At 45.8% G+C, this 22,490-nt stretch overlaps 1 protein-coding gene across 14 annotated transcripts in view; it reads right to left on the reverse strand.

Moving 5' to 3' along the window:
- LOC136151408 (BOLA class I histocompatibility antigen, alpha chain BL3-7) overlaps positions 1 to 22,490 on the reverse strand; it is a 154,218-nt gene that overhangs the window by 49,702 nt on the left and 82,026 nt on the right. For 5 of the 14 annotated variants that reach the window (XR_010660030.1, XR_010660028.1, XM_065912509.1 and 2 more), the window contains exons 1-5: positions 6,702 to 6,837; positions 6,120 to 6,389; positions 5,646 to 5,921; positions 4,464 to 4,739; positions 4,242 to 4,346 (exon numbers count right to left, since the gene is read on the reverse strand). The exons of 5 other annotated variants lie outside the window; for them this stretch is intronic. Coding sequence is in view for 7 of the 9 variants with exons in the window: in XM_065912509.1 (XP_065768581.1) it covers positions 4,242 to 4,346; positions 4,464 to 4,739; positions 5,646 to 5,921; positions 6,120 to 6,389; positions 6,702 to 6,774 (1,000 nt within the window). In the remaining 2 variants the exon portion in view is untranslated. Of the gene's footprint in view, positions 1 to 913; positions 3,431 to 3,504; positions 3,642 to 3,780; positions 3,814 to 4,241; positions 4,347 to 4,463; positions 4,740 to 5,645; positions 5,922 to 6,119; positions 6,390 to 6,701; positions 6,838 to 22,490 lie in introns of those variants that run through there. 4 more of the 14 variants (XM_065912507.1, XM_065912510.1, XM_065912504.1 and 1 more) reach the window with 4 other exon arrangements.

Below are 22,490 nucleotides of genomic sequence, written 5' to 3' on the forward strand. Positions count from 1 at the left end.
AAGAATCCACTCACTCACCATCATCTTCCCTTCTCACACCCCGGACAAGCACCAGCACCCCCACCTGGCCCCTGCGCTGTTTCCTAGAGGCTCCTCTACGCCTCCCTCGCCCTTCACCTCCTGACTCTGCACAGCAGCCTGACTGACGCTTCTAGAGAGCAGTCACACCAGGTCCTCCTCTGTTCAAGTCATCCTATAACTCCATAGCTTACTGAGATAAAATCAACACCCTTCTATTATGCTGGAGGCACACAGGATCTGGCCAGAGATGGGATCTCATCACAATTCCTTTTCCTTCAGTCACAGCTGTCTCCTGGCTCTCCCTTGAACACCCTCCTGCCCTCGTGCATCTGCACTGGAGTCTCCTCTGCCTGGAGAGAACCTCCCCTACACGTCCTTGTGGACATTCCTTCATGTTCTTCACATCTTTACTTAAATGTCACCTTTTCAAAGAGGCCCACTGTCCACACTAGTAACACAGCCACCTTCCCTTCCCCACACACTGATACTCTGGGTCACCTTCCTCAGAGCACTTACCAACCTGTACGGGAAACAGTCCCTCACTTACTAGGCTGATAGCACATGCTCTGCCCCTGCTCCCTAGAACACACCACACATGGCGGACAAGGTTTGTCTGTTGTTAGTTCATTGAGTTCTCCTAAATTAAAAAATAGTGTGCCATGTCTCCATCACACAACAAATATCAGTTCAATGAATGGTCAGTAAAGCACTTCTCTATTCTAGAAACACTGTCTTTATTAATGTGACCTCAGGCCACATGCTGTCTCTTGGCAGTTACAGCACAACATCCATTGGCATTGTGCCGAGGTCCAGCCCTGGCAGGACCAGGAATACCCAAGGGATGAGAGGTGTCAGCAAGGAAGAAGACAGACACACACACACAGACGCTGAGTAGAAGAGGTAGCTTTTTAAAATTTTTAGGATAGCTCAGTTTTTATAGAATGAATGTTACCTCCCCCTTAAGTCACCACACATTGCATCAGATATTGGTTTGTGCGTCCGTCAATATTTTTTTCCCCAGGTTTTGCCCCTAAGCATTCATCTAGAACATTTCCGATTACAGGATTTTTTCTTAAATATCCTGTACATAGTCTTCTTGCCTCAATGGCCTAACATTTCACTCTAACAAAAACAATGTTCCACAAATCTCAGGCATAGTGTAAATTCTTTGGACAATAAAACAATACATGGGAAGGGTCACAGTAACATGTTTGACATTTCTGAAAATAGTACCATGAGAAAAACCTGATATTTTTCTTTACCTGAAACCACAAAACCTCAATTTACAACGATTAACTATTAAACAGCAAAAACACCTCTAAAGCAGCAAAACACCTCTATTAATAGTAAGATATTGGCAGTAAAACTGGTTAATATGAATCTTCTATTAAAATTCTACATACCCCATTTTCTAATTTTACAAAAATACCCATAATATCCCACGTTGTTTAAAGAAAGGGAAACAATGAACAAATAGCAGCAAGGAAATAGCAATAGTGAAAACCCTTTCAACCAAGGAGCAAGTAAACTAAAGCAGTATATCTACTTCTAAATCTAAACACCTCTACTCTTTTCTATTCTAGAACATTATAATCTTTTAAGCAAGCAGCCAAACTATACCTGTGGCCTTTTCTTTTACGACTTGATGTTTATCGTCGTGTCCTGAGCCAGAGCAATCTTGAGCATTTCCAAAAAGGCTTGGACTTTTCCAGGGACGCCTTATTACTACATGTTATATTTCCAAAAATTAATAGAAAGCCCAATAACAGTAAGACAGAAGGAGGAAAGGGACATACTGGGCCCCTGGGACAACTTCGAGGGGAAGAGTTGCCTTGCAGATTCCTTTCTCATCCCGTCACCTTGTCCCCGGGACAACCTCGAGGGGAAGAGCTGCCTTGCAGGTTCCCTTCTCATCCCGGTGGCTCCAGAGGGGACATATTGGGCCCCCGGGGCAGCCCCACGTGAGAAAGAGCTGCCTTGCAGGTTCCTCTCTCGTCCCATGACCTTGTCAAGGACTGGGTGCATCCCGGTGACTCCCGACAGCATTGACCTCAATGCTGCCTATATTTTACTCACAAAGGCTGATCTGCCTTCCCTCCCACACCAATCAGCCTGCACACCACACACAAGGCTCTGTCTCTTCAGAAAGGAAGATCCTTCACTTCCAGCTCCTATATTCAACCTGCTGTGATTTTATTAGACACTGCTTTCTAAATCCATGAGTTGAGATGGGAGCCAACAGTAGCCTTAGAAGATGTAAGGGCAGAAGAGGGCAGAAGAGGCAGAAGATTGCAGAGAAGAGAGAAGTCCAGCAAGAATTAAGTCAAGATATGAAACGATTGGGTCCCTCCTCTTTGTAAGTTCCAGCATGTGGTTCCTTTAAAAAGATGGAGAAAAGTTGGAAAGAAGAATCCAGCAGAATCTCTAAGAGGGCAAGAACTGGATGCCTCTAAAATTTCTCTCTTTACACCGCTGAGATCCTGTGTGCATGGATCCCCTGGACTTGTGGGGATAATCACAGGCAAAGTGACCCCTGCTGCTGTTAGAGATGGGGTTACCCAGAGAAGAATGGGAACAGAACTCTACACATGAAATAGAACAGTCATTACACCAACAGCAATAATAGCAATAACTAAATAAGCAAAATATAAACACATTCAAAAATGACAGGAGCTAAGTATTGAACCAAGGCCTGATCCTAGGCTAACCACTGAAGAAATGTACCCTGCCCATGGTGCTGGAGATACAAGGCCCAGTTGACTTCTGAGTCCATGATCACAGGTCCTTGGTGGGACAAGCATTTACTGAAGGGATAAGGACAATGGAATGGAGAAGAGGACCCAGTCCAGGAGTGACCACGGGCAGTGCATGGGCAGTGCATGCATGCCCTCCAGGCACTGATCAGACTGGGCACAGGCCCTGTCCACACTCAGCTCCTCACAGCCTCCACCTGTCCCTCCTGCAGCTGACTCAGCAGAGCAAACATGTGAATGGTTCTGGAAGGTTCTCGGTGTTTCAATTTATTTCCTCTTTCTAACTTTAGGAATCCTCACCTTTATTATCCAATCCCCCTTCATGGCACCAATTACAAAAAACAAATTCATATATACGGATTTTATCTTCAATAAGGAAATAAGACATCATTACTCAGTGCATACGAAGCTGACAGCGATGGAGACGGCCCAGCCCCGTCTCTGCAGGAACAGGACAGTGGATGAGGGAGGAGAACACAGGTCAGGGTGGGGAGGGGGCCCGATGGGGAGCGGTGACCGGTCTCCCCACCTCCTCACGTTATGCTAATAGGAGCACAGACACATTCAGATGCAGTTGCAGAAAGAGCGGTCCGGGGATCTGACGTCACAAAGCAGGACCGAGCATTACTCAGTCCTCACAAGGCAGTTGTCTCACACTGTGAGAGAAAAGAATCAGGAACCAGTTCAGGTCAGTCATGTAAGGGCTGACATTCTCCACAGCCCCCCACATGCTCGCATGTTCCACTCAAAGATCCCCGCCACCCAGTGTGTCCCTTCTGCCCCAATCCCCCTTCCAATCTAGACTCTCCAGGGTCTCACCTTTAGGAACCGTGAGAGATACATCAGAGCTCTGGGCACTGTCACTGCCTGGAGGAGAACAAGACCAGGACGTGGTCAGAACCAACAAGAGAGAAACTAGAGAAGGCACTTTGAGGAGGGTGAGTCCCCCATGGCCTCCTGTCTGCACCCTCACAAGGGTCTCAGGAATCACCCCCTTCATACTTACTTGAAGCCTGGGTGTAGATCCGTCCTCTTTCACCTGTGAGAAGAAAATATCACATGAGAGGCCAGAGAGAAGGCTGAGTCATGAGATCCTAGAGGTACCTCTTTAGTCCTGAACCCCAGAGAACTTTCTGGAACTGTGGTCAAAACTCATGATACGATCAGGAACACAGAGAAGGGAGACGTGTAAGGAATGGACCACCTCCCCTCCTGGAGGTCTGTCCTCAGCAAGGACCTCCCTCTGACCTTCATGTGCTGGAAATCTGGTCCCTAACTGGAATTAGGGAGGTGAAAAATTTCTCTTTCATTTTCACACGTGCTTTAGAAAAGAAAAATGTTAACATCAGCTCCAGACTCCACATGTGTGCGGAGAGTACTTTCCAGTAACCAGGCAGGTAAACTTCTACCTGGGCTTGAAACCCCCAGTGAGACAAGAAAACTCAGATCTGTCCCTCCCTTCCCTACCTGAGCGCTTCTTCCTCCAAATCACAGCTCCAGTCACCACAGCCACCACGAGGAGAACCAGGCCAATAATGATGCCCATGGTGAGGAAGGAGGTCTGAGGAGGTTCTGTGGAGGAAAGGGAAGGGGCCCTGACCTCAGCTTGAGTCCTGACCTTGCTGAACTGAGTCCTGAAGGGCTCCTGCTTTGTCTGAGAGGAAGTTTCAGTCCCATCTCCCTCCTTACCCCATCTTAGTGTGAGGTGCTCCTGAAGCCCCTCGTGCTGCACATGGCATGTGTATCTCTGCTCCTCTCCAGAAGGCACCACCAGGGCCGCCCACTTCTGGAAGGTTCCATCCCCTGAAGGCCTGGTCTCCACAAGCTCCATGTCCTGGGTCTGGTCCTCCCCATTGTGCTGCCAGGTCAGTGAGATCTCCTCAGGGTAGAAGCCCAGGGCCCAGCACCTCAGGGTGACCTCACGGTCAGAGATGGGGTGACGGGTCACATGTGCCTTTGGAGGGTCTGAGGAAGAATCAGAAAATTCAAAGTTTGTGTTACCTCCACAGGTCACTGAAGCAGTGTCATGTGACCATCCCGAGAAAGGACAGAACAGTGATTCTTTTCCCGCAGTTTTACTGACCTATACTTAACAAAAATTGTACACATTTAAAGTGTACTACGTGTTGCTTTGATATATATATATATATGTACACTGTGAAGGTAATTAATGTGTTTCTCAACTTGCCTTATGTGCACCGTCTTTGACAGGGATGATGAGAATGATTAACATCAATTTTAAAGTATACAATACAGGATTATTATTAACTATAGCCACCAGGCTGTACATCAGATTCCCAGACTATTACGAACTTTTTTACCCTCTGAGTTACAGAACATTCAGGACCATGGTTTTGAAAAAATCAGCACAAGAGCTAATTAACAGCCTCAAATCAGAGATCAGAGATGATCTATATTAGTCCTTGGAAATTTCTAGGATGACAGACTAGGATAGGCGCTCTAAAAATGTTAGGGGGATAATACAGTCTAAAGGTCCTGAGTCTGGTGGAGGCTGAATGACTCAGAAAAGCTGGAGTCAGGCCTCCTAAAATGCTCTCCGGTGAGAACAGGCTTTGAGAGAGAAACTCGGATCACAAAATGGTGGCCAGGGTCAAAGGGCACCGATGATCCGCTATTTCAGGGATGGTTTGTTTCCTGCTTCTTCCTCAAAGACACCGGATTCCTTAATTGTCCTTCAGAGCAGTAGGGCCACTGGGTGACTCTCGTGTACAGAATATCAAACCTGGGCAGATTCCTCCCTCTCCTGACAAAAACCTAGGGCGCTGTTCCCACAGGGACCCCACTTTCTTCTCTCGTGGGAAGCCAGCTCCAGCCCGCGGGGAGATCAGGGAGGCCCCGCGCCCCTCGCACCTGCGCGCAGCAGCGTGTCCTTCCCGTGCTCCAGGTATCTGCGGAGCCCCTCCACGCAGCGGCCCTCCACGTAGTTCCTACTGTGATCCGCAACACCTGCCGCCTCCCACTTGCGCTTGGTGATCTGAGCCGCCGTGTCCGCCGCGGTCCAGGAGCGCAGGTCCTCGTTCAGGGCGATGTAATCTCTGCCGTCGTAGGCGTCCTGCCTGTACCCGCGGAGGAGACGCCCGTCCGGCCCCACGTCGCAGCCCGACATCCGCTGGAGGGTGTGAGACCCTGACCCGCCCCGACCACCCGCGGTGATTAAACCCAAACTGAAAATGAAACCGGGTCAAGCCCCGCCGGCTCCTCCCGGGTCGGGGTGCGGGTGTGTTCCGCCTTGTTGGGGTGACCCTAGGACCCGCAGACTCGGGGCGACCCCGCCGGTCCCTGGGGGTGGGGGCCGTGACCTGGACCCGGGCCCGCGTCGCTCACCGGCCTCGCTCTGGTTGTAGTAGCCGCGCAGGGTGTTCAGGCCCTCTCGGAAAGTCTGTGCTTTGTCCTTGGAGACTCGCGTCTCCCGATCCCAATACTCGGGCCCCTCCTTCTCCATCCACCGCGCCTGCGGCTCCATCCTCGGATTAGGGGCGTCGCTGTCGAACCGCACGAACTGCGTGTCGTCCACGTAGCCGACCGCGATGAAGCGGGGCTCCCCGAGGCCGGGCCGGGACACGCCGGTGCTGAAATACCTCAGGGAGTGGGAGCCTGGGGGCGGGAAGGGGTGAAACTCGGCCCGACACTTCTCCCGGCGCGGGTCCCGGGTCCGAGGTGACGGGTCAGGGAGGGCGGAAGGGGCGTAGGGCCAGTGAGATGGAAGCGGTCGAAAACCAGCCCGAACTTCGAAAGGGGTAGAAAGGAGGGGTCGGGAAGCAAGAAGCGACAGGCCGGAACCGGGGAGGGGCGGGTCTAGGCAGGGGCGTTTGGGTCGCTCAGTCCCTGAGTTACTGCCCCCCAGACTCCCGGACGGTCCCCTCGCCCCTCCCCGCAGAGGCCGTTCCCTCCCGACCCCGCACTCACCAGCCTGGGTCTCGGTCAGGACCAGGATCCCAGAAAGGAGCAGGAGAAGGGTTCCCGACCCCATGACTCGCATCTTCTGGGTCTGGGAAGAAGCAGTCTGGGCGGGTCGGTGGAGACTTTATAACCGGGATCCGCAGAGACGCTGATTGGTTTCTCTAGAAACCGGGCACCCAGTGGCAGTGAGAACTGGGGTCGCGTCACGAGTGTCCAGGCAGCAGGGCTAAACACAGGTTGTGAGAGAGAAAGTGAAACTCGGGGAGACGGGGAATCCCCACCACGGAGCGTCCCAGGCCCTGACTCCGCCCTTGAGCCTGAGATCCTGAGTATCTTGCGCTCCAGGGACCTGGGACTTTGCCCTGATCCCTCCCCTCCTGCTAGGTAGAATGTTCAAACTACTCACTAATTGCACCCATCTCACATGCTAGCAAAGTAATGCTTAAAATTCTCCAAACCAGGCTTCAACAGAACCTGAACCTTATTCTTTCAGATGTTCAAGCTGGATTTAGAAAAGCCAGAGGAGCCAGAGACCAAAGTGCCAACATCCCCTGGATTATCGAAAAAGCAAGAGAGAAAACATCTCTGCTTTATGGACTGTGCCAAAGCCTTTGTGTGGATCAAAACAAACAGTGGAAAATTCTTAAAGAGATGGGAATACTAGACCACCTGACCTGCCTTCTTGAGATAACTGTGTGCAGGTCAAGAAACTACAGTTAGAACTGGACATGGAACAACAGACTGGTTCCAAATTGGGAAAGGAGGACGTCAAGCTTGTATATTGTCACCCTGCTCATTTAACTTACATGCAGAGTACATCATATGAAATGCTGGGCTGGATGAAGCACAAGCTGTAATCAAGATTGCCAGTAGAAATATCGATAATCTCAGATATGCAGATGACACTACCCTTATGGCAGAAAGCAAAGAGGAACGAAAGAGCCTCTTGATGAAAGTGAAAGAGAAGAGTGAAAAAGCTGGCTTTAAGCTCAATATTCAGAAAACTAAGGTCATGGCATCTGGTCCCATCACTTCATGGCAAATAAATGGGGAAACAATGGAAATAGTGGCAGACTTCATTTTTTGGTGCTTCAAAGTCATGCAGATGGTGACTGCAGCCATGAAATGAAATGGTGCTTGCTACCTGGAAGAAAAGCTACAACCAACATAAACAATATATTAAAAAGCAGAGACATTACTTTGCCAACAAAGGTCCATCTAGTCAAAGCTATGTTTTTTCCAGTAGTCATGTATGGATGTGAGAGATGGACTGTAAAGAAAGCTGGGCATTGAAAAATTGATGCTTTTGAACTGTGGTGTTGGAGAAGACTCTTGAGAGTCCCTTGGACTTCAAGGAGATCAAACCAGGAAATCTGAAAGGAAATCAGTCCTGGGTGTTCATTGGAAGGACTGATGCTGAAGCTGAAGCTCCAATACTTTGGCCACCTGATGTGAAGAACTGACTCATTGAAGAAGACCCCTATGCTGGGCAAGATTGAAGGCAGGCGGAGAAGGGGATGACAGAGAATAAGATGGTTGGATGACATCACTGACTCGATGGACATGAGTCTGAGCAAGCATCCAGGAGATGGTAATGGACAGGGAGGCCTGGTGTGCTGCAGTCCATGGGGTCACAAAGAGTTGGACATGACTGAGCGACTGAACTGAACTGAACTCCCCTCCGAGAGCTCTTTGTTCCACTGTCTCCCTGAGTCCTAGCTCTGGGGCTGTTTGAGATTTTTTTAAAATATCTACACAATCTTACAAATTAGTGAGGACCCCAAGGATAGTATTATGTGACCACTTCTATGCATATTTTCCATATTACAAATAATACACTTTAAAGATTATTGTTTCTTTATTTAGAATAATATTAATAGAAAGAAAGTTTAGTTGCTCAGTCTTGTCCAACTCTATGCGACCCCATGGACTGTAGCCTACAAGGCTCCTCTGTCCATGGGATTTTCTAGGCAAGAGTACTGGAGTGGGTTGCCATTTCCTTTTCCAGAGGATCTTTTTTTTTTTTTCCCATTTATTTTTATTAGTTGGAGGCTAATTAGTTTACAATATTGTAGTGGGTTTTGTCATACATTAACATGAATCAGCCATGGGTTTACATGTATTCCCCATCCCGATCCTCCCTCCCGCCTCCCTTCCAGAGGATCTTACCAACCCAGGGGTCGAACGCGGGTCTCCCACATTGTAGGCAGACGCTTTACTGTCTGAGCCACCAGGGAAGTCCTAAAGGCTGGTTATAATATTAATAACCCATGTGTTTAATATGAATAACTATTTCCCAGAATAAAAAGGGTAGTGAGAGCATAGAGCTTTTTACATTTTTTCCAAGTATCTTTCCTGTCTCTTTCACTAGAAGATCACTGGATTTTCAGGTTTGCATCTGCATTGAATCTGTTACTTTGATGGTAGTCTGTGAAAGTGAAAAAGCCCTCACATATGTAGGAATAATCTTTTCAGATAATTGTGGATGTTCATCTTGGATACAAAAGTAAACCTATACAAATTGTAGTTTCTCAAAGATTTTTTCTGCAGTGGACCTGAAACAATATCACTGACTATTTTCTATTCTGTTACATTAAAATCCATCAGCCTATTCTGCTCACTGAACATCTCTTGTACTAATACAATATTTTTACAAAGTAATACATTGTTTCACTAAATTATACAGATCTTTCTGCTCATTCATTCTTTCATGAACAGTTGTTTTTAATGAAAAAGAGGGTAGTTCAACTCACACAGAATTTTTTCTTGGGCCATACGACTTTGAAATGTAGTAGAAGTGCTCGAAGTACACTTTCCATGTCATCACAAATGATACTTTTAAAATCTGTATTTAAGAATGTTGATTAGGAAACATAAGAATTTTTATTTACAAAAGTTTATTTTATTGAATGATATTTGATTTATAATGTTAATTTCTGCTGTAGCAAAGTGATTCACTTATACATGTGTATATATATATTCTTTTTCATATTTTTTCCATTTTGGTTTATTAAGGACAGATAAGAATTTTTAAGGTGTCATTCTGGATGTTTTAAAGCAAACCTGATTATTGGTTTTCTTTTTTTCTACAAGAAAGTTTTGGTGAAAATAATTACTAGTGCAGTTTGCTATCACAGTCCGTTACTGCTAAGTGATACATCAAAGCAAATGTCAACACAGTGAGAAGTCAAATAATATCTGAGTGATGCTATGAAAGTAATTTTCACCTCTGGGATCTCAGGAAAGGGTCTCAGTGACATCAAGGGTTCCACAGACCACACTCTGAGAACTGCTGTTCTGAATGAACCAGGGTGTCTCTCAACTGATCCCTGCCTTTGCCTCCTCTTCATTTTGGAAAATGCTTTTTCCTGAGCTGGACTCCCTGCCGCCCCAAACTTAACTGAGGGCCCTGCCCCTGGGCTGCTCCAGGAGAGAACTCACCCCTAGAAAGTGATGCCAGAGAGTGTCCTCAGTCTGGGAAGGGAGGTGGGGGGGACAGGTGTTTCCCCTTTGGAACTGGGAACAGTTTGTACCTGAAGATGCCAGACCCACTCATAACCTACTTTGACTTTGTTACACACCAGCTTAATATGTATTCATATTCCAGACAGAAATCTGACATAGTGTCTAAGAAAAATATTATTGGCTCTTTCATCTCACATGGTCTAATACACCTGACTTGAGGCCAACAAATCATGAAGAGCGGTCCATTCCAACAGAACATTCTGTGGTGGAAGAATTGTTCTATGTCTGTGCTGTCCAGTCAGGTAGCCAGTAGCTACATGAGACTATTTACACCTTAAAGTGTCTGTTGTGCTGGGCACTTTTATTTATTTTAATTTAAATAGCAATATGTGGCTACTACCTATCATACTGGTCAATGCATAGCTAGAATGTTGTTAATTAATCTCATCTCTTTCCTCTGAGAGATACTGTGTGACTCATAGGTTGATGCACATTAAAATAATCTTAATATTGAAGTCATGGATTTGTCTGTGCAGGTCTTAGATATAGCTTTAAAATACAGCATGCTCTGAAATATTCTTTAATGTGTATTTTAACAGATAGAGTGTTCCGACATTAGCCAAACCATGGTTTATCACCATAAGGTCGTAAGTGTTCAAAACTGCCCATCACTAGATATAATCCTTGAGCTCTTGGTGTTTTCCTTAACTTGGTAAACATAAGGACACACAGAAGTCTTCATTTAGCCCAAGAGGATGCGTTTATTGAACAAAACAGGAATCAATACTTTGTGGGACTTGTACATACTTGTAAAGTTGAGGGGAGGAACCCAAGAGGAGAGGGTGGGGGACGGTCATTGAGTGGACCAGAGCAGAGGGAGGCGGGGTCTGTGCGGGGAGGGGCACAGGGGGTTCTGGCCTGGGCGCTGGGAGAGGCTCTGTTTTCCACCCGGATGATAAACACACTGGACCAGGAAATGGCAACCCCACTCCAGTGTTCTTGCCTAGAAAATCCTGTGGACAGAGGGGCCTCTTGGGCTGCTGTCCATAGGGTCGCATAGAGTTGGAAACAACTGAAGCGACTTAGCATGCATGCATGCATGTGTTGCAGAAGGAAATGGCAACCCACTCCAGTATTCTTGCCTGGAGAATCCCAGGGACAGAGGAGCCTGGTGGGCTGCTGTCTATGGGGTCACACAGAGTCGGACATGACTGAAGCGACTTAGCAGCAGCAGCAGATAAACACACAGGAGTCAGCTCTATATTTTGCTGGTAAACTATACTTATGTTTTTGGTATTTTTCTGAAATTACATGCATCAGTTCAGTTCAGTCGCTCAGTCATGTCCAACTCTTTGCGACCCCATGGACTGCAGCACACCAGGCCTCCCTTTCCATCACCAACTGCCGGAGTTTACTCAAACTCACATCCATTGAGTCAGTGATGCCATGCAAAAGTCTCATCCTCTGTCGTCCCCTTCTCCTCCCACCTTCAATCTTGCCCAGCGTCAGGGTCTTTTCCAATGAGTCAGTTGTTTGCATCAGGTGGCCAAAGTATTGGAGTTTCAGCTTCAGCATCAGTCCTTCAATGAATATTCAGGACTGATTTCCTTTAGGATTGACTGGTTGGATCTCCTTGCTGTCCAGGGGACTCTCAAGAGTCTTCTCCAACACCACAGTTCAAAAGCATCAATTCTTCATCACTTAGCTTTCTTTATAGTCCAACTCTCACATCCTTACAGGTATGGTGTGACTCAAGTACAGGTGGAAGAAGGGAAAAGAGAAAGGGAGAGAGCGAAAGAGGTTAAAGGAATTCCTCTCTTCCAGAGAAATACCCCACTTCAGTCCCCACTCCACACACTCCCATACACGATGCTGGGCGAGGGGGTGGGGTAGGGAGACTCAAGGAAGGAATGACCCATTCTCAGCTAGGTCAGGAGCTACTGGGACATTGTCCACTTATTTGCTAAAACATCAGGGACCACTGTGTCAAAAAGACTGGCCCAACAGCTTGGGAAAAAGACCTGCCCAGCTGGTGGCCATGAAAGTGGTTCCTGGAGATCAAAGGACAGGACCTGGAGGGGAGCCTGGAGACCACAAGGGTGACAAGGAGACCAGGCACGAGTCTGCGCCAGGGGTCCCCTAACATTTTCCAGAGGCAGGAAGATGACCTTCTTCCTCCCTAGACCTACACTCAAGGACACCAAAGGGGGTACCCTTCCTCTCCAGGCATCACACACCTTCCACCCTTTGAAGCCTCACAGCCTAAGAGCCTCAGAAGCCTAAGAGCCCAGGACCCCAGCTTCCTGCCTCAGAAGCCTAAGAGCCCAGGACCCCAGCCTCCTGCCTCTTCATCTCCTTCATGGACCTCAGAGACAGAGACCTGATATCTGAATCCCTCAAGGCTGATCCCTCCACTTTCAAATCTAACTTCTGGCTCTGAGGATGACCCAGGGTTTGGGGTCAGGGAACCCAAAGAGGGAGGCTGCCCAGGGCCCCACAGGCCGCAGCTGAGTCAGGCCTCCAATTGCGCAGAATCAACCGATTCTGCACCAAAATCTGGGGGCGTGGGGGAAGGAGGGAGGGAATGGAACAAAAGCACTGCAGGCTCTTCTTAATCGAGGTAGGTGTGGGGTTTGTCAGGGGGTGGGGGTGGGGGTGAGGGAAATCCGCCTTTCTTGGGGGTCCTGGGGGATTTCGGTCAGAGGCAGGAACTCTTACAGCAGAGGAAAGCTTGAGTTCCTAAAGCCCCTACCATCCGAGTCCGAGGAGAAAATCAATGCAGGCAGGTCGGTAGAGACCCTAAACCAAAGAACGAGCTAAACCAAAGAAACTGGATACGCAATGGGAGTGAGAACTGGGAACCCGTCATGAGTATCCAGGTAGAAAGGCCCGACAGTTTGAGAGGAGAGAGAGTGAAACTCCAGCGAAGTGGGGAACCCCTCCCCCGACTCGACACTTACCTCCCGGCCACCCCAGACGTCACCTTCTGGCCTAAGATCCCGATCGCCTTGCTGGGGACCTGGGACTTCGTCCTGACCCTGCTACTCCTGCCTGGAGCACCCTGTTACATTGTCTCCCCGAGTCCTGGCCCAGGGGCTGGGTAAGTCAGCAGTTCACAAAATTTGGTTTCAGAATCTGTCTATGGGCTTAGGACCTGGGACCTCAAAGGCTATACTATTTATGTGTGTTATATCTGTGAACATTTACTGTATTAGAAATAGAAACAGAAATCTATTGATTCAACTATTCTATTAATAACCCATTACATGAAAAGACATTTTTATGGAAAATCACTATTTTCAAAATAAAACAGTATAGTGAGAAGTGATCTTTCTAGATTTTACATTCTTTCAAAAGTTTCCATTCTTTTCTTGTATGTCTCATTAGAAGAGTGAAGACTTTGCATGTTTGCCTCTGTATTTAATCTTTTTGATTGAGTATAGAAAAAATCCCACCTCACAAAAATAGGTAATAGAAGTATCTTGAATAACGTTTTCAGATAATTGTGCTTCCCACTTTGATACAATACTAAAACTACACAAGTGGTAGCTTCTTAAAGGTTATTTTTCAGTGATAACCCATAACTATAACTGAATATTTCCGAATCTGTTGCACAGGAATCCAAGGTCTGTCCTGTACATTGAGTGACTATTGTACTAATGTGTGATTTTTTAAGTAGTGTATTGTTTCACCAAGCTGAAAAGATTTTAAAGTGTTAACATTTAAGATTATCAAACAATCACATTTGTTAATATCACCACAGTTGACACTAGAAAAGTGTGTTGGTACTGGGAAGCTGTCAAGATTAATTTTCTCACGAGAGTATGCATTATATCATCAGCAGAAAATAGTGTCAACTGATATTCTAGAAGGGAGAAGCTCCCATTCATTATGCCAAAATAACTAAATGTAAACTATCAGTTTTCCTGACTTCATTCTCAAAGTGAAAATGGCATTCCATAAAAAAAAATCTAAGTGAAGTCAGAAAAATTATTTTCCTTGGGACATGGTACTTTAGAATGTAGCAGAAGGACTTTATGTATACTTCCCAGTTCATCCTATCAGACATTCTAAAATGTGGATTTAAGAATGGTGACTGTAGCAACTTAATAATTTTTAGTACTACAACCTGGATATTTTTCAGTGAAACTTGCTTTTCTATTCTGCAACTGAATGATGGTGAAGAATACAATAACTGCTATTGCTGTTTAGTGAAATAGCCCCCATTTCTGTTAAGTTTACCTCAGAGCAAATGTCATCACAGTGAAAAGGATAGGGGCTTCCCTGGTAGAGCAGTGGTTACTAATCTACCTTCCAATGACAGGGGATGTGAGTTCAGTCTCTGTTGGGTACTAGGATCCCACATGCCACAGGGCAACTATTGAGCCCATACATTCTAGAGCCCAGGCTCTGCAACTGGAGAAAGCCCCAATACCTCAATGAGGACCCAGTACAGCCAAAATAAAAATAAATAAACTTAAAAAAATGTGAATAAAGTTTTGGTAATGTTATGAAAGTAGTTTTGACCTCATGGGTCAAAAAGTCATTTTGACCCATAACTGGGTCTCAGAGACTTCAAGGGTTCCATAGACCACACTTTGAGAATTTCTGTTCTGAGTGAAGCAGGGAGACTACAAGCTGGCGGCTTCCCTTGTAGCTCAGTCTGTAAAGAATCTGCCTGCCACGCAGGAGACCCAGGTTCCGTTCCTGAGTCAGGAAGGTCCCCTGGAGAAGGAAATGGCAACCCACTTACGTATTCTTGCTTGGAGAAGCCCATGGACAGAGAAACCTCTGTTTCCATGGACTGTCAGTCCATGGGGTCACAAGAGTCGGACATGACTTACCGACTAAACCGCCACCACAAGCTGGCACCCACCTCTTTGCCTTCTCCTCACTTCTGAGAATACCTCTTCCTGAACTGGACTCCCTGACTCCCAAACCTTTACTTATTAGGGCTCTACCTCTCGGCTCTTCTGAAAGAGAACTTACCCCTAGAAATCTGATGCCAGAGTGTCTCCATACAGACAGATAGTTGGATGACAGGTGTTTCACCTTTGGAGAGGAAACAGTTTGTGCCTGAAGAAAAGAGAGAGAAATTCATTCATGACCCATTTTGAATTTGTTCATTTCAGTTCAGTTCAGTCACTCAGTCGTGTCCGACTCTTAGCGACCCCATGGACTGCAGCAGCATGCCAAGCCTCCCTATCCATCACCAACTCCTGGAGTTTACTCAAACTCATGTCCACTGAATCGGTGATGCCATCCAACCATCTCATCCTCTGTCATTCCCTTCTCCCACCTTCCATCTCTCCCAGCCTCAGCGTCTTTTCAAATAAGTCAGCTCTTCACATGAGGTGGCCAAAGTGTTGGAGTTTCGGCTTCAGCATCAGTCCTTCCAATGAATATTCAGGACTGATCTCCTTTAGGATGGACTGGTTGGATCTCCTTGCAGTGCAAGGGACTCTCAAGAGTCTTCTCCAACACCACAGTTCAAAAGCATCAATTCTTTGGTGCTCAGCTTTCTTTATAGACCAACTCTTACATCCATACATGACTACTGGAAAAACCATAGCCTTGACTAGATGGACCTTTGTTGGCAAAGTAATGTCTCTGCTTTTTAACATGCTGTCTAGGTTGGTCATAAACTTTTCTTCCGAGGAGCAAGCATCTTTTAATTTCATGGTGGCAATCAACATCTGCAGTGATTTTCGAGCCTCCCAAAATAAAGTCTGCCCCTGTTTCCCCATCTATTTGCTATGAAGTGATGGGACCAGATGCCATGATCTTAGTTTTCTGAATATTGAGCTTTACGCCAACTTTTTCACTCTCCTCTTTCACTTTCATCAAGAGGCTCTTTACTTCTTCTTTGCTTTCTTCTATAAGGGTGGTGTCATCTGCATATCTGAGGTTATTGATATTTCTCCTCACAATCTTGATTCCAGCTTGTGCTTCATTCAGCCCAGAGTTTCTCATGATGTACTCAGCATATAAGTTAAATAATGAATTTGTTGGTACCAGCTTAATATGGATCCATATCCCAGACAGAAATGTAATCTGTGTGAGAAATAATATTGGCCCTTTGGTTTTAAATGGGTCTAATGCACCTTATTTGAAACCCAATAGTAGCAAAAATAATAGTGCTACTCAAAGTTCTAGGTCTGCATTTTCCATGTGGTAGGTGCTAGCTACTGAGCTATTGAGCACTTGAAATGTGGCTAATGTCACTGAGTTGAATTTTTATTTAATATCATTTAAATTTAAATAGCCATATGTGGCTAGTGGGCTTTCCTGGTGGCTCAGATGGTAAATAATCCTCCTGCAGTGCAGGAGACCTGGGTTCCACTCCTGGAGAAGGGAGTAGCTACTCACTTCAGCAATTTTGCCTGGAAAATTCCAAGGACAGAGGAGCCTGGTGGGCTCCAGTGCATGGGATCACAAAGAATTGGACACGGCTGAGTGACTAACACACACACACGTGCCTAGTAGCTACCATATTTGACAGAACATATCTGAGTGTTTTAGTTTTCATTCTCCCGAGATACCGTATGACTCATAGATTAAAGTACACTGAAATTATCTTTATACATTTATTTATGTGGGTCTTAGACATCACCTTAAAGTACAGAAGGCCAGAAAATTTAATCTGCCTGCAATGCAGGAGATCTGGGTTCCAATCCTAGGTTGGGACAATCCCCTGGAGAAGGGAATGGCTACTCATTCCAGTCATCTTGACTGGAGAATTCCAAGGACAGAGGAGCCTGGCAGACTACAGCCCAGAGGGCTGCAGAGTCAGATATGATAGAGCAACTAATGCTTTCATTTTCTTTAACATCTAGAGTGCACAGACATTAACCAAAATATAATCTATAACTTCAAGTTCATCAGTTTTCAAAAACACCCATCATTGGAGTCAATTTTGGTCTATATTACATTGAGACTCTTGATGTTGTTTTTGCTAACCTGGTAAGCATAAGCAAGTACTTATGTTTTCACTTAGCCACTAGAAAGTATTTATTGAATACCCCATTATAAAGTACACTGTTCAGTTCAGTTCAGTTCGGTTCAGTCGCTCAGACGTTTCAGACTTTTTGTGACCCCATGAATCGCAGCACACCAGGCCTCCCTGTCCATCACCAATCCCTGGAGTTTACTCAGACTCATGCCCATAGAATTGGTGATGCCATCCAGCCATCTCATCCTCTGTTGCCCCCTTCTCCTCCTGCCCCCAATCCCTCCCAGCATCAGGGTCTTTTCCAATGAGTCAACTCTTTGCATGAGGTGGCCAAAATACCCTGTAAGTCCTACATAATTATGAAATACAAAGAAGAAGATGTAAACCCTAGAATTCCACCACCTTAAAATTCTTTACCTGTTGTTCCTCCCCATGGTGTGTGGTACATGCCCCCAGTTTCGGCTTTTTGTTTTCTTTCACCCTTGGACACCATTCTCCTCATCGTCTCTACTTAAATGAAAATATACATAGAATTTTCACATTGTAGAATGAAGAATTTTCTAAGCCTGACCCAAAGATAAAAAAAAAAAACCACCAAGAAAAAATAAAACTTTCCATGGCAGCCACAAACTCACAGCCATGCAAACACATGTCCATAATAAAATTCAAAGACACATAAAAAATCAGACAGAAGAAGATTAGGATGTGTCAATATTTTTCAGCCAGAGACCACCAGGAACACACCTCGTTGAACACACTGTTTCCTACAGCAAAGGAGGGCACAGTCGTGGGAAATCACAGGGCATTTTAGAATGAAAGTATAAGAAAGTATGTGTTATTGCGGAATTTGGGCTTTGGTTGGATAAAAGAAAGGTTTACTCTAAGTTGAGTATTGCCAGGAAGCACGATCAGTTACATGACTGGGTGTCCTAATCAGTCCTATCTATAAGGAGGGCAGGCTAGAGCAAGGGTAAAGCAGCAGTTGGAAAAGAAGCAGCCGTCACTCATGGTACCCAGGACGGGGGATGTTCAGTACTATGTGAGTAGCACTGTACCCTGTGTTCTCTGTGCTTAAACAAAATTATGCGTAGTCTTTCTTATTTTGTATCACTTTATTATGGTTTCAGTGTATCCTTGTTTGATATTGGCTTTTTATAAAATATTTTATTTCAAAGAGAATTACATGGCCTAGCTGTGAGCACCAGACTCGCTTCAAATAACACTGAGGTCTAGCTGTGAGTGTCACACCTGTTCCCTGGGGTCAGGAGGCTGATTTTTCTTCTTCCTTAAATTCAATATTTTAAAATTCTTACATTGCAAGTGAAAAATAAAGATTATAAGAAAAGAGTTTGGAAAAGAAGAAATGCAAATACCGAATAATTTATTATTAATAAATGGGAAAAATGAAAATATGAAAGGAAAAATGGAAAGAAAAATTAAAATCTGTCGGCTTGGCAAAGATGAAAAGAAGGTAAAGGCTAGGAGCTTTAGTGGGTCTCCTTGGGAAAGTCAAGGCAGGGCAGGGTAAACAGATTAGGATTGGCTGGTATGAATAATTTCAGCTGGCTTTGGGCTAGAGGTAGTATTTATTGTCTGGTACCTGGCCCTGGGATCGTTGTTGTTGGTGGTGGTTTAGTTGCTGAGTCTTGTCTGACTCTTGCAACCCTGGCGGCTGTAGCCTGACAGGCTCCTCTGTCCATAGCATTTCCCAGGCAACAATACTGGGGTGGATTGCCATTTCTAGGGATCAAACCTGGGTCTCCTGCGTTGCAGGTGGTCTCTTGCACTGTGGGTGGCCTCCTCCATTGCAGGTGGATTCTTTACTGACTGAGCCCCAGGGTAGCCCGGAGGTCACAGAGGCAGGGGAGTATTGCCTCCTGGGGTCCAAAGGCAGGGGAGGGAGGGCTCTGCGTTGGTTAGTTTGTGTATCAAAGGCTTGCTCTGGCAGGGGGAAGCATTCTCTCCTCAATGAGAAAGGTTTTTTACAAAAATTAATTGATTTTTACCTTTCAGCTGGGTCTTCTTTGCTGCTCGTGGGCTTTCTCTACTTTCAGAGAGCTGGAGGGCTACTCTCCAGTTGCAGAGCACAGGCCTCTCGTTGCCACGGCGTCTCTTGCTGCAGAGCGCAGGCTCTGGGCCCAGGGCTTCAGCAGTCACAGCACACGGGATCAGGTGCTCTGTGGCGTGCGGAATCTTTCCGGATCAGGGATCATAGCAAATGTTCCCTGCATTGGCAGGGGGATTCTTACCCACTGTACCGCCAAGGAAGTCCCTCAACAAAACATTCTTAAACAACTGAGCTATCAGAGCAAATTTCCCACATCTTGAGCCCAGGAGTTTAAGTATGGGAAGTTCTTTGGCACCTCGCCTCTGCTCCCATGCCTTGAGAATGCTGGATTCCATGAGTCTTGATGAGACCATGTCTTATTACAGAAGCTGAAAACATACTTCCCTAACCTTTTGTTGTTGTTGCTGGGGCACAGGCAGCCATCCTATAGTCTGCAATCTGGTGCACTTGCCAGATTTTGATTTAGGAGTTAGTTATATGAAGAACTAGGGGCTGTTCCATCCACTAATTTCCTGAGCCCATTCCCTCCTCAACTCTTCATTCTCATTTCTCTATCCAGGAGGACTATACTCATCAGCTGGGTCTGTGAATCCACCGGGATAGCTACTGCCAAACACGCCTCTGGCTCCACTCCCATCTATAATAATTACTTCTTCACCCTCTGCTCCCGACCAGATCATATCCACTCTCAATTCACTTGGACTCATGCATGTGTTCTGTTTATATGCTGACAATCCCTATGATCCTCTCAAGTCCTGCTGACTCTTCCACCTCCTCCTCCTCTCACTGCAGCTCCCAGCTTTCTGGGGGTCACATGGACCCACCTCCAGAAATACAAAGGCAGGTTCAGGTATCCCTCTCTTTGCACTCCACATACCTCAGTAATGTTTGACAAATTTCCTGTGTTTAAAATTAGCCAAATTGTTTTCTGCAGCTTGTAGGTAAGACTGCTAATTTAATATTAAGCTTAGTATCTATTTGTACTATCTCAAAACACAGTTGACATAAAATTTACTTCAGAACCAAGTGATTTCCAAAAACTCACATACACCTGAACCTCACATGACTTCCCCTCGCCCCTTCCTATTGCGAAAATTATCAGAACACAGCAGATAAAGGAATTCTTACACCAAATATCTCAAATCTCATAGCATATCAAATGTGAAACAGGTACAAATTGCCAAATATTTGCTGTTTCCTCAGCTACTTAGAAGGATGATGGGAGAAATTATGGGACAGAAAAGGTGCTTTAGAAATATCGGTATGGATGTTGTCATCAATTACTGTTTGTGGCAGGGGCTGAAATTCTAGGTACAGTCACTCGTTCTCATACATTTGTCTCAGGAGCAGATGAAGAACCAAATCAAAGGCAACAGAAGTGATTAAATAATAGTTTACACACATTTTAATAAGTACTTTAAAGACCCTCCAGCCATTCCCCTTAGAGAAAGAAGATCAACTATTACTGTCTTCATTACAGAGACAAAGTAGTGAAGACAAGAGACTCCTAACTCTGCCGTAAGGCTCTAGTCATCTGAGAGCTTCCAGAAACCCAGCAGGATGATTGAGCTGGGGCAGAGAGCTGGGAATGATGAAAAGAAACAAAGGATAAATGAAAAAAACTTGGGGCTGTGCAAGGAGCTCTTCTCTCAGGGTCTCAGTGTTAGTTTGGACCTCCTGCAGTTAAGCCACAGGAAAGGGAAGATTCTCCCGTGAGGGCAGATGAGAATTCATAGATGAACTCTTGAGTCTGGCATTGGTAAAGGTTACCTTCCCACCATCATGATCCAGAGCAACTTCAATCTGCCAGGGGCAGTAGGACAGGATCTGGAAGGGCTCAGGGCTGGTGCATATAGACACCCCAGCTGAGGACAGCTGCAGAGTCCAGAACCCCTCCTCAGGGGTGAAGTTGAGAAATCCCCTTCTCACCACTAACTCTCTTACCACCCCCACCAGGCAGAATTTTGGCTATAATCCATATTCCTGATACCATTCCTCCTCCAACTCCTCATTCTCCTCTCTGTATACAGGAGAATGATACCCATCAGCGATGCCTGTAAATCCACCAAGATCTCTACTGCCAAACACGCTTCTGCTTCCAGCCCTGTATCTCATTGCTTCTTCTTCCTCCGCTGCTTCCCAGCAGATCCTGCCCATTTTCACTTCCCAGTACATTTTGCCCCTTGTTAAGCCCTTACTGCCCAGCACCCCAGGCTTCAGATCAAATTGCTGACCACACTGGTATTTGTTCATCCACAAGCCATTGAACATCATACTTTTCCCATTCGGAGACTGTCTGGGAATTCAGGATGATCCTCACTGTGGGGACGACGAGACGAATGTGTGGCATCACAAAAGATACCAAATGAGATTTCTCCCATAGGTTGTGGGGCCTTTATGACAATGGTGGGAGACGCCTCAGGGGGCCAGGATAGAGGCTGCATTTGACCTTGTGTTCAGACTATTAGCAACCATATCTAGAAAGTATAAACACAGAAAATTCAAGGCCTCAGGCAGTGGGATGAGACTTGAGAGGGAAACCGATAAGGCCTGGGATCACTATAGCTGGGCAAATCTGGGGATAGGTTTATGGTTTTGAAATGAGGATAAAGAATTTGGATACTTTAGTCACACAAAGACCTTCCTCTTTAAACAGAAGCACTGACCTATGAGTAATGGACCCTCACAGGAAAGTTGGAAACTTCAGCCACTATCCCCTCCAGATATTCACTTTTCTTATATTCCAGACCCCTCATCAAATTTCCTAGAGTAAAAGAACAAAAGGGCAATGAGCAATTCTTTCTTGTTTTTTTTTTTTTTTTTTTTTCTTTAGTCACACTGCTTGGCTTGCGGGAAGACCAGGGATTGAATGCAGGCCGATGGCAGTGAAAGCATGGAGTCCTACCCACTGGAACACCAGGGAATTCCCAACAGTAAGCAATTTTAACACCACAGCTTCTAGGTCAAGTTCTCTTCTGTGGGCTCATATAACTTTAGATGATGACAGGGCACCATGAAAATTCAAGTGAAATAGAGAAAACAATTCAAGAGATGCTCAGACTCGTGCAGTCTAAATTGGTTCTTGTAAGTATATATACCAACAAGTGCTGAACCCACCTGGTACTTCATTAAAGAGTACCGTTGGGCATACCTGGAGACGGAATTGGCAACCCAGTGCACTATTCTTGCCTGGAGAATCCCAGGGACAGAGGAGCCTGGTGGGCTGCTGTCCATGGGGGTCGCACAAAGTTGGACACAGCTGAAGCAACTTAACATGAATGCATGCATTGGAGAAGGAAATGCCAACCCA

Source organism: Muntiacus reevesi, chromosome 20, assembly GCF_963930625.1.
Source record: "Muntiacus reevesi chromosome 20, mMunRee1.1, whole genome shotgun sequence".
Lineage (NCBI taxonomy): Eukaryota > Metazoa > Chordata > Mammalia > Artiodactyla > Cervidae > Muntiacus > Muntiacus reevesi.